This window comes from Dromiciops gliroides, chromosome 2 (genome assembly GCF_019393635.1).
Source record: "Dromiciops gliroides isolate mDroGli1 chromosome 2, mDroGli1.pri, whole genome shotgun sequence".
Taxonomy (NCBI): domain Eukaryota; kingdom Metazoa; phylum Chordata; class Mammalia; order Microbiotheria; family Microbiotheriidae; genus Dromiciops; species Dromiciops gliroides.
This window is the reverse complement of record NC_057862.1, coordinates 659,907,129-659,919,638: the sequence shown is the minus strand read 5'-3', so window position 1 is coordinate 659,919,638 and position 12,510 is coordinate 659,907,129. Positions and strand designations below refer to the sequence as shown.

The 12,510-nt window shown below is 45.0% G+C and overlaps 1 protein-coding gene across 2 annotated transcripts in view; it reads right to left on the bottom strand.

The window, feature by feature from the left end:
• Positions 1 to 12,291, bottom strand: part of LOC122740628 (upregulator of cell proliferation) — a 44,170-nt gene extending 31,879 nt beyond the window's left edge. Inside the window, exon 1 of one of the 2 annotated variants that reach the window (XM_043983072.1) lies at positions 11,936 to 12,291. In XM_043983072.1, the coding sequence (XP_043839007.1) occupies positions 11,936 to 12,263 (328 nt within the window). In that variant the 5' untranslated portion in view covers positions 12,264 to 12,291. The remainder of the gene's footprint in view (positions 1 to 11,935) is intronic. The other variant, XM_043983073.1, reaches the window with a different exon arrangement.
• Positions 12,292 to 12,510: the final 219 nt, after the last annotated feature.

The window sequence follows — 12,510 nt, the reverse complement described above, 5'->3', positions numbered from 1 at the left end:
GAGAAACCAGCTGGCCATGAGCCCAGTTGGTGGGGGAGGGGTACATCTGGGGCCCACACAGGAAAAATGCTTAATCCTCTATAATACAAAAAGGGGAACTGAAGGCTACAGCTCCATCCAGAGCTGGTGAGTTTCAGTCACATAAATGGTCCCAATTCACATTACTATAATAGCCTATTGGGATTTGTGGAGAAGTTCAGCCCTGTGCTTTTTATGGGCCAAATGTTCTTAGTCCCACTTTACAGGTGAGAAAACTGAGACTTGGAGATTTTTTTCAGTGACTTGCTCATGGTCACATACCTAGTTCAGTGTTAGGCAGACATTGGGTGGACCGTCCAGAACCATAACTTCCAGTGTCAGGTCTAACTCCAGGGACCTGGACATAAAGAAGGTATGACCTTGGGCAAGTCACCTAACTCTTCTAAGCCTCAGTTTCTTCAGCTATAAAATGAATTGGTTAAATGATGATATCAAGTGTTCTTAACCTTTTTTGTGTCCTGGATCTCTTGGGTAGTCAGGTGAAGCCTATGGGCTCCTCAGAATCATGTTTTCAAATGTATAAAATACATAGGATTGATTATAAAGGTAACCAATTGTATCAAAATACAGTAGATAGATAGATAGATAGATAGATAGATAGATAGATAGATAGATGATAGATAGATAGATAGATAGATAGATAGATAGATAGATAGATAGATAGATAGATAGATAGATAGATAGTTCATTGACCCCAGGTTAAGGACCCCCTAAACTAAATGATGCCTAAGGTCCCTTTTAGCTATAATCCTATGACCTAAACTCTCTGGGCCTCAGTTTCCTTATCCATAAAATGGAGCTAGATTAGATGACACCACAGTTCCAAATCTATGATCTTAGGGTAACAATAATAGCTAAGATTGACATAGTACCTACTATAGGCCAGGCACTGTGCCCATTTACAATTATTATAGCATTTGATCCTTACAACAACCCTTAGAGGTAGGTGCTGTTATAATCCCCATTTTAGCGATAAGGACTGATGCAAATAGAGGTTAAGTGACTTGCCCAGGGTCACCCAGCTAGCAAGTCTTTTTTTTTTTTTACAGACCAACTAATTAATTTGTTTTCAATCTTAATAGTATTTTTTCCAGTTACATGTAAAGATAGTTTTCAACATTTATTTTTAGAAGATTCTGAGTTCCAAATTTTTCTCTCTCCCTCCTCTCCTGCCCCCCTTCCCAAGACAGAAAGCATTCTGATATAGATTATATATGTACAATCACATTTCTGCATTAGTCATGTTGTGAAAGAAGAATCAGAACAAAAGGGAAATACCTCAAAAAAGAAAAAAAAGTAGAAATAGTATGGTTCAATCTGCCTTCAGATTCCACAGTTCTTTTTCTGAATGTGGAGAGCATTTTCCATCATGAGTCCTTTGGAATTGTCTTGGGTCATTGTATTGCTAAGAAGAGCTAAGTCTGTCACAGCTGATCATCACACAATGTTGCTGTTACTATGTACAATGTTCTCCTGGTTCTGCTCACTTCATTCAGCATCAGTCCACTTAAGTCTTACCAGGATTTTCTGAAATCTGCCTGCTCATCATTTCTTATAGCACAATAGTATTCCATTACATACACATACTACAACTTGTTCAGCCATTCTCCAATTGATGGGCATCCCTCAATTTCCAATTCTTTTCCACTACAAAGAAAACTGAACTGCTATAAATATTTTTGTACATGTGGGTCCTTTTCCCTTGTTTATGATCTCTTTGGGATACAAACCTAGTAGTGGTATTACTGGGTAATTGTAAATTACTGGGTATGTAAATTAATTTTAATTTTAGGTATTAAATTTAATTAAATGTAAATTTAAGTTACTGGGTGTGCTCAGCCCTATAGCCCTTTGGGCATAGTTCCAAGTTGCTTTCCAGAATGGCTGGATCAGTTCACAACTACACCAACAATGCATTAGTGCTCCAATTTTTCCACAGTTTCTCTAACATTTATTATTTTCCTTTTTTTGTCATATTAGCCAATGATAGGTGTGAAGTGGTACCTCAGAATAGTTTTAATTTGCATTTCTCTAATCAAGAGTGATTTAAAACATTTTTTCATATGTCAATAGATAGCTTTGATTTCTTCATCTGAAAACTGCTTGTTCATATCCTTTCACTATTTCTCAATTGGGGAAATGCCTTATATTCTTATACATTTGATTTAGTTCCCTATGTATTTTAGAAATGAAGCCTTTATCAGAAATACTGACTGTAAAAATTGTTTCCCAGCTTTCTGCTCTCCTTCTAATTTGGGCTGCATTTCTTCTGTTTGTACAAAAACTTTAAAATTTAATATAATCCAAACAATCCATTTTGCATTTCATAATATTATCTATCTCTTGTTTGGTCATAAATTCTTCTCCTCTATGGAGAGATCTGAGTGGTAAAGTATTCCTTCCTCTCCTAATTTGCCTATGGTATCATGTACCTATTTTTTTCTTTTTTCTTTTTTCTTTCTTTCTTTTTTTTTTTAAACAGGGCAATGAGGGTTAAGTGACTTGCCCAGGGTCACACAGCTAGTGTCAAGTGCCTGAATCCAGATTTGAACTCAGGTCCTCCTGAATCCAGGGCCGGTGCTTTATCCACTGTGCCACCTAGCTGCCCCAATCATGTGCCTATTTTGACCTTATTTTGGTATGTGGTGTAAGATGTTTGTCTGTGCTTAGTTTCTTCCATACTATCTTCCAGTTTTCCTAACAGTTTTTGTCAAATAGTGAGTTCTTATCCCAGAAGCTGGAGTCTTTGGGTTTATCAAATAGTAGATTACTGGGGGAGGCTAGGCGGAGCAGTGGATAAAGCACCAGCCCTGGATTCAGGAGTACCTGAGTTCAAATCCAGCCTCAGACACTAGACACTTACTAGCTGTGTGTCCCTGGGAAAACCCCACTGCCCCGCAAAAAAACAAAACAAAACAAAACAGAACAAAACAAAAATAGTAATCATGAAAAAGAGAAAAGGGGAAAAAAATTGTACAAATAGTAGATTACTATAGTCATTTACTACTGTGTCTCCTGTGCCTAACCTATTCCACTGATTCACCGTTCTATTTCTTAGCCAGTATCAAATAATTTTGATGACTGCTACTTTATAGTATAGCTTTAGATTAGGTATGGCTAACCCACCTTCCTGTGTATTTTTTTCATTAGTTTCCTTGATATTCTTGACCTTTTGTTCTTCCAGATGAATTTTGTTATTATTTTTTCTAGCTCTATAGAATAATTTTAAGGTAGCCTGATTAGTATGGCACTGAATAAGTAAATTAATTTAGGTAGAATATAGCTAGCAAGTCTTGAAGCTGGATTTGAACTTTATCCATGAAGCCACCTAGCTGCCTCTGAATTATGCCTTGAAGACAGAATTGTCTTCTAAAAACAAACAAAAAACCTCCTTTCATTGTATTATTCTTCTGTTTTAAAATCCCAAGTGGTTCTCCATTGCCTAGAAGATAAAGTCCAGATATCTTAGTAGCCTGGCACTCCAGGCTTTCTGCAAAATGGCTCCAAACTATACCAACTATTTAGCTGCCCAGATCTTATGCTCCCATCAAACTGGTCTACTTGGTATCTCTTGAACAGGTGCCCACAATTGTGCTGGGCATTATATCTCTCCCCACCTCACCCCATAGCCAACCTGCTTCTCTCTGCCTGTCCAAATCCTACCCAACATTGAAGACCAAAATTAAAAAAAGTAAATTCAGAACAAAGCCACAATGTGACATGGCATTCCCCCTGCCCTCAAAAGCCAATGCTCTCCTCAGCTACCTTGAAAGTAGAATGTCTAAAATGAGCCAGGGGAGAATTCCATCACATCCTACCTAATCGGACCATATCTGGACTATAACATTCACTTCTCAACATCACATTTTAGGAAAGACATTGATAAACTGAAGAGAAAGCCCCGAGAGGAAGACAAGTACAATGGTGAAGGGCTTCACATCACCAGGAGGATCGCTTATAGGCATGGAGGATGGGAGAACACTAAAATTAGGAAACAAAATACACAAAGGTTTTAACAAGGTAAATAAAGTCAATTTGAAAAGGCAACAAAATCCTGGTCAAATAATGGTCAGAAACATGCCATCAAAGGCAGGGGATATGGCCCTTCTTTCCATTGATAGTTTTTGATTGGAGGAGAGTGGGGTTGGGGGTTAGAGAGGGTGAGGATGTGTCACATGGGTTTTTTTAAAGTTATATTACCAATAATCTGAGACTGAATTCTATAAAACAATACTAGCTAACATTTGAAAGTTATAGAAGCTCGCTTGGTGATCCATTAGTTCCCAAGGGCTCCATGGCTATCTCTATGAAGATGATTCATATATATGTGTGTATATGCATGTACATAACACATTTATATGTGTGACACATATACATCCACAGACCGATACATAAACATACACAGATTCATGCATACACACATATATGTATACATACACATACACACACACACACACACACACACACACACACACACATATATATATATCTTGGACATCTCACCTTAATATGCCCCAAACAATTCATGATTCCCCCCTGTCCCCCAGGGCTCCCCCCTTCCCAATGATCATTGAGGGCACCACATTCACTCAGGCTAACAACCTCAATGTCATCCTTGACTGCTCACTCTTGTTCACCCCACGTACCCATTCCTTTGCCAAGCCTTTTCTGTCTTCACAGCATCTTCCTGCATATAGAAGCACAACCATCATCATCTCTCACCTGAGTTAACTGCTCTCCCCGCCTCAAGTCTCTTTCTGCAGCAATCCATCCTTCACTCAACCACTAAGGAGTTTTTTTCTAACACACAGGTCTGAACCATACTGTTCTTTTGCTCAATAAGCAACTGTTTTTTGCCTTTCTTTGTATCTCCAGCACCTGGTACATAATAAGCACTTCATGAATGTTTATTCATTGGCTCTTTCCTGGGCCCTCTTCCCTTCTCCCCCTCTACACCATTTCTCTTGGTGATCTCATCAACTCCCATGGATTAAATTTTCAGTTCTATGCTGATGATTCCCAGATGTACTTAACCAGCCCTAACCTCTCTCCTGACCTCCAATCTTGCACGTCTATTAGACACCTCAAATCAGATGTCCCATAAACATCTTAAAATCAACACATCCAAAACTGAACTTACCATCTTGCCCCAAACAAAGAAATGATGAGCAGGATGGTGTCAGCCCCAAACTCTCCCCTCTTTCTATTACTGTTGAGGGTATCACCATCCTCCTAGTCCCTCAGATTCACGACCTAGGAAGCATCCTGGATTCCTCACTATCTCTCCCCCCACCCCAATATCGAATATGGTGCTAAGGCCTGTCAATTTCACTTTTGCAACAATCTCCCAAACACACCCACTGGTGCAGGTGTCATCCCCCCACTCCTGGACAATTGCAACAGCCTGGGTGTGGGTCTGTCTGCCTCCAGGCTCACCCCAATCCAAACTAGGCTCCACCGAGGCCCCATTGTGATCTCCCTAACACACAGATCCCACCATGTCACCCTCCCTCATTACAAACAAGACCGTCCATACACCGACAATCTGATAATGGAGACAACAGTCTTTCCTCTTGGAAGAGAAAGAAAGGAGACACATGAAATCATCTCTTCTCCAGGACCATTATTAATTTTTCAATTACTCAGAGTTGGAGGGTTTTTTTAAAGAGATCTTTTCACTCGCATTGCTGTTGTTACTGTGCATGTTATTATAGTCCCATTTCTTTCACACCACATCTGTTCACAACAGTGCACTTTGTAAGAGGATTTCTTGGAAAGTGTGTTATGTCCAAGCCAAATCAGTGAATTAAAAAAATTTTTTTAAAGGTAGGCTGACCCCCTAAAAAAAAACAAAAAAAAGGTAGACTGGGTTGGGGGAGCAGGGAAGGGTTATGATAGCTGCCTCAAATATTTGGGAGTCCTGGGAAGAGTGAGTAGAAAAATTAAAATGAAAATTAAATTAAGTTTAAAAATGGGACAGCTAGGTGGCAGAGTGAATAGAGCACTGGCCCTGGAAGTCAGGAGGACCTGAGTTCAAATATGGCTTCAGACACTAGCTAGCTGTGTGATCCTGGGCAAGTCACTCACCACCACCACCACCATCACCACCCCACCACTGCCTCCAGAAAAAAATAAAATGAATAAGAGTGATTAGATTTTGACTTGGCCCCATGGGGGCCAATGAACAATGAGTTGGAAGTTGTAGAGAGAAAGATTTAGGCTTGATATCAGCAAAACCTGTCTAATAATTAGAACCATCCAAGGATAAAATGGGCTTCCCCAGAGAGAGTGAGATTCCTATCACTAGAGGTATTCAAGTGAAGTCCTTGTTGGGGATGTTATAGAGGGGAAACTGGTTCAGATGTAGGTTGTAGGAGGTAGCCTTGAGGTCTCTGCCAACCAAGAGAGTTTCTGTGATTCTACGAAAAAATTCCTCCTGCTTCTTTACAAAATCTTCCTGGGGCAGTTAAGTGGTGCAGTGGCTAAAGCACGAGCCCTGGATTCAGGAGGACCTGAGTTCAAATTCCACCTCAGACATTTGACATTTAAGATCTGTGTGACCCTGGGCAAATCACTTAGCCCTCATTGCCACCCCCCCAAAACAAACAAACCAAAAAACAAGAATACAAAGTCTTCCTGGGCTCCTAGGTACAGTCTACAGTACCTGGCACACAGTAGGCACTCAATAAATGTTGACTGATTGACATCCTCTTCCTCTCAGGCCTTTAGCACTTTGGCCTGTAACATCCTTTTAGCAGCTAACCACACACCACTTTATGACCTCACTAGGACATCTGTTTATCTTTCAGCATGATTTAGTAGATGGGGGTGCTGGCCTTGAACCTGGGAAGCCTGGGGGTGGGGTGGGAGTGGGGGGGGGGTCAATCCTGCCTCTGACATAACATGACCCTGGGCAGGGTCACCTTACCTCTTAGTGATCTAGGCATCTCTTTCTCTATTGCAGAGAAGCTGCTATAGGGCTTTGGAAGAGGGCTTCCCCTCACTTGGGAGTTCCCCAAGTCAGTGAAATTGCAGGTGTCATCCCTATCTCTCCCTGATATAGTTTAACTTTTTGAATCGCTATTTGCTTGGTCTTTCCAAACAGAGTCAAAGCCCTTAGAAATCGAGGGTCTGGGGGCAGCTAGGTGGCGCAGTGGATAGAGCACTGGCCCTGGAGTCAGGAGTACCTGAGTTCAAATCCGGCCTCAGACACTTAACATTTACTAGCTGTGTGACCCTGGGCAAGTCACTTAACCCCAATTGCCTCACTAAAAAAAAAAAAAGAAAGAAAAGAAAAGAAAAAGAAATCGAGGGTCTGCCTTAAACTAGAGGTCAGCACAGGCCCAATGCTTAACTCACCCAGACCAAGGGATTTCTGTTAGCTTCAGAGAAAGCCGGGTTCTAGAGGGGATCCTCCCTTTATTGCCATCAGTCTGGGTAGCATCTGGACCTCAGCCTTTGGGCTCAGTGGGTTATGTATCCTCCTAATTCCCCACCTCCACTAGAAATGCTCAGTAGACATGGTACTAGGAGGATGGCACAGGCTTCTGTCTCTCCTCTCCCCCCAGCTTCCCCCCAGGCCAGTTTTCGCACTTAGCACAGTACCTGCCGCTTAACAGGCAGCTAGGTGGGGCAGTAGATAAAGAGTGCTAGGTCTGGAGTCAGAAAGACCTGAGTTCAAATGCAGCCTCAAACACTTACTGGCTGTCTTGACCCTGGGCAAGTCACCTCACCTCTGCCTGCCTTAGTTTCTCCATCTGTAAAAGGAGGATAATAATAACACCCACTTCCCAGGTCCCAGGGGTGTTGGGAGGCTCAAGGGAGATAACATTTGTAAAGCACTTTGCAAACCTTAAAGTGATTTATAAATGCTAACTATAATTAATTATAGTAAACACTTAACAACTGATTTATGATGATCTTGTTTACAATATGATCAAAAATTGAGCTCATCATGTGCTCTCCAGCTCACCCTTTCCACAAAAATCTTTATATTGGGGGGTTGGGGGAGGCAATTGGGGTTGCCCAGGGTCACACAACTAACTGTGCCCAATTTGAACTCAGGTCCTCCTGACTCTAGGACCGGCGCTCTATCCACTTGGCCACCTAGCCACCCCAAAGGTCCTTATTTCTACAGAGGACTCTGCCATTCTCCAAGCTGCCCAGCTTTGAAACATGGACCACGTCTGCTTTCCTCTCCAGAATGTCCAATCAATCGCCAAGTACTGGATAAGACCTGATCTAGGATAAAATACAATCAACTGCTCAGCCTGTCATTTAAAGCCCTCCCCAATCTTTTCCCAGCCTCCATCTCTCCCTGCATTTCTTCCCTTCTCACACCATAATCCATCTCCCACCTCTTCCTTTCAGAATCCTTAATATTCCTTTAAAACTCAGTTCAGGTGTCACCTCTTCCTTCAAAGCTCTCCTGTTCTCTCCAGATCTTAATTCTCTCTTCCTCCTTGAATTGCCTTGTACTTATCCCTGTCCTCTATAGCTACTCCTCTGCTCCTCCCCTCCCCCCCCCAGTAGAATATAAGCTCTTTGAAGGCAGACACTGGTTGGGGGGAGGGGGAGGGAAGGGGGACTTTGAATCTCCAACACATAGCACAGGCCTGGCACAGAATGGGTGCTTTCTGTAATAAGAGCTTGTCGAATTGTTGGCTTCTTCATGTCAGGGGGGCCTGGCTTATAACAGATGCCACATCTGGCAGATCTACAGGGGCCTGAGGGTCACTGCATTACAAAGGCCTGGACCAGGACCCTGCCACGCAGGCTCCCTCCCTCCCACATTCCCAAGAAATTCTGGACTCCTTCCAGAACAAGGACAGAAAAGAAGCTCCCTGCCCTGCCCTGCCCTGCCTTGCCCTGCCCTACTGCCCTGCTAGGCCCTTCCCAGCCTCACCCTTTATGAGGCTACTCTCTTCCTCTGAAGTCAGGATCACATGGGCTGGGGTGCACCTGTGCTGTGGAACCTTGAAGTCCCGGATGCACTTGGGGAGACTTCCCCATTTGCATGCTGCTAGTTTCATAGATTCCCAGCATTTTATTAAGTTGGGAGGAGCCCAGTACTGACTGTTGGCTGTTATGCAGACAGCTATACTGCCTTGTCCTCACCTTCAAGTCACTTTCAATGGAATAGAGAACTATGGGGATAGTGGGAAAATCCCTGGGTAGGAGGGAGGAGAAACAAGTTTGAATCTGATCTCCTGGTTTACTATGTGACTTTGGATAAGTCATCTGACTACTCCAGGCCTCAGTTTCCTCATCTATAAAATGAGGGGAGGTGTTGGGTTAGATGATGTCCAAAGTCCCTTCTAACCCCAATGATCTGTTGAAATCATACACATATAAAGAATTTTGCTAATTAGCTAAGTGGCTTTAGTCATCAGTCACTCAATTTATCTTGATTCTAATTCCTTAAGCAGCAAAAATAATAAAGTTGGCCAGGATTCTTAACCTGGGATACATTTTTATGGGTTTATTGGTTTTTTGTTTGTTTGGTGTTTTTTTTTTTTTTTTGGTGAGGCAATTGGGATTAAGTGACTTGCCCAGGGTCACATAGCTAGTAAGTGTCAAGTGTCTGAGGCCAGATTTGAACTCAGGTCCTCCTGAATCCAGGGCCGGTGCTCTATCCACTGTGCTACCTAGCTGCCCCTGATATGTGAACTTTAAAAAATATTTTGATAACTATATTTCAACATAGTTGATTTCCTTTGTAATCCTATGTATTTTATGCCTTTAAGAGAGCATTATTCTGGGGGCAGCTAGGTGGCACAGTGGATAGAGCACCAGCCTTGGATTCAGGAGGACCTGAGTTCAAATCTGGCTTCAGACCCTTGACACTTACTAGCTGTGTGACTCCAGGCAAGTCACTTAACCCCAATTGCCTTACCAAAAAAAAAAAAAAGAGAGAGAGAGCATTATTCTGAGAAGGGTGTCCATCCATTTCACCAGAATGCCAGAGTTCTGTGACAAGTGAAAGTGTCTGGCTTAGATGTTCTCCAAGACCCTATCTCTGATCTACAGAGGCATTAGGGCATAGTTGATAGAATGCTGGACCTGGAGGATTGGGTTAAAAAACATCCAACCTACCGATGACTAGCTTTATGACCCTTGGGAAGTAGCTGAACCTTTCTCTGAGCCTGTTTTCCCTATCTGTGAAATGGGAATGGGAATGTACCTACCCCCTGCTTCAGAGTTGAGTGCCTTGTCAATGTCTACAAAAAGGTGGTATTCCATCAGGAGAAATGCCAACAATTTCACTAAGCAGAAAAACAGAATGAACTTGCGCCACAAGAACATCAGTGGGGCTCCCTGGCCTCTTCCTGTAGTTTTTATAACTGAATTCCTCTTCAGATCCTTGGAAGACCAGTGGAAGTATAAGAACTAAGGACTTCAGCTCACAGAAGGAGCTGGCCAGGGAGAAATTTCCCACCCACTCCCTCCCCAAAGCCTTTCAAGAGTCCCCTATGAACCTCCACCCCCAAGTTAAGAGTGCATCAGCAGAGGCAGCTAGGTGGCGCAGTGGATAAAGCACCGGCCCTGGAGTCAGGAGTACCTGAGTTCAAATCCGGCCTCAGACACTTAACACTTACTAGCTGTGTGACCCTGGGCAAGTCACTTAACCCCAATTGCCTCATTAAAAAAAAAAAAAGAGTGCATCAGCAGGGGCAGCTAGGTGGTGCAGTGGATTCGGGCGGACCTGAGTTCAAATTTGACTTCAGACACTTGACACTTGCTAGCTGTGTGACCCTGGGCAAATCATTTAACCCTCATTGCCCCAAAAATCTAGTATCCCAAATGCGGATACTACAGTTAGCCTCATCTAGTTTAGGATTCTTTCCCCAAGTATCATCACCAGGGCTTTCTAACAGCCACATGACTAACCTTATGTTACTCAATGAAGACAGCCTGCCCAAATGTATGTGTCAGTGGATGAGTGCTAGTGTGTTCCTGGGAGCGTGGGGGGATGGGGTGGAGTGCTAGACTCAAACAAAGTTAGAGCTTAAGGGGAGGCCCAGAAACCACAGGATCCCACATCCAGAGCTTGGATGGCATCTAAATGGACATCAGAAGGGGAGAAATGAAGCCCTAACTTACCCAAGATTACACATTTAAGTGACAGGAGGAGTGACTTTGCCCAGGACCACACGCTGCTGGACAGTGAGAAAATCCACAGTGGAACTGGGGCCCTCCAGCTGCCCTGCCAGTCCAAATGTTCTTCCCTGAGTAGTAGTGACCACAGGCTTCCCTCACCCTGGGGTCTAAAGAAGCAGACCTTGGTTGATTGGAGCACCAGGACTCTGGCTCCAAGAACCCTAGGGTGGCCTGGAAGGAAGCAGGCCCGATTGCTCTCACAGGCCTCCAGCCATCCCTGAAGAGATTCCCAAGCCCTCCTCCCAGGAATAATACATTGCCCTAGGCTGCCGAGGCTCAGACCACTGTTTCTAGTGTTTTTACCCCCTAGTGACTGAACCCGAATAAACAGGCTGAGTCTCAAATGTCAAAGGTGACCGAGACACACAAGTGGTTGGGTTCGGTCTCTCCCCCGGGGCTTAAGGACAAAGGTGTGTGTGGGAAAGCTAAGCCTGGGGCCAGGCCCAGGTCCAAGCGGCCGATCCCTGGGAAGCAGCTCTCCCTTTCAGCGTCCACCCAGCAGGGAAACAGTTAAAGAAACCGGCTATTCAGGCCTCCTGAGCTGTGAGCTCGGAAATTTGCACTAGGATTAAATTCCCTTCAGCAGGAAAGTCAGGCCAAAGAGTCTCCCCGAGCCAGTGCGGCCCTCCTCCGCGGGGCCCTGGCTAGGCTGGGAGGTCCCTGGCCATCCAGCTGCGGGCATCAAACAGGATTAGACAGAGGAGGATGAGCTGGGGCGCTCAGGCGCGGCACTCACCCTGGAGACGCCATCGGAGCCGGGCTGGGCACGGCTGGCAGGCGAGGTCTGGGGCTCCGGCTCCGGCTCCGGCTCCGGCTCCGGGCCCGGCTCCGGCCCCCCGGCTGCTCCGGTTTCCTCTGGTGCAGAACGGTGAGTCACTCTGACTCGGGCTCGGAAAGGAAAGCCCTAGGGTGGAGCTTGCCCCTAAGATAACTAGGGATTGCACAACCGGCTCTGCTCCAGGGCACTGCTCCAGGGACTGCGCTGGCTGGGGATGAGCCCGGCGGCGGCGGCGGCGACGGCGGCGGCGGACGACATGTGGGGATGGAGCCTGGGCACCTCGCATCCTCGCTGGCCAGGAGCTCCCGCAGCCGAATGCGGGGCGGGCGGGCGGGCGGGCGTGCGGGCGTGCGCAGGGCTAGGGGCGGGGGTGGGGGGCGCCGGGGGCTCGGCTCCCCTCCCCTCTTCTCCTCTTCTCTCCTCCCTGGACTAGGCCTGAACCCGAGGAGTTTCCCGGCGGCCCTGCTAAGGGGGTGGACCAGCTGTCAAGCTGGCCTAGGAGGGGCAGGGACCCTGTCTGAGGCTCCCTCTGC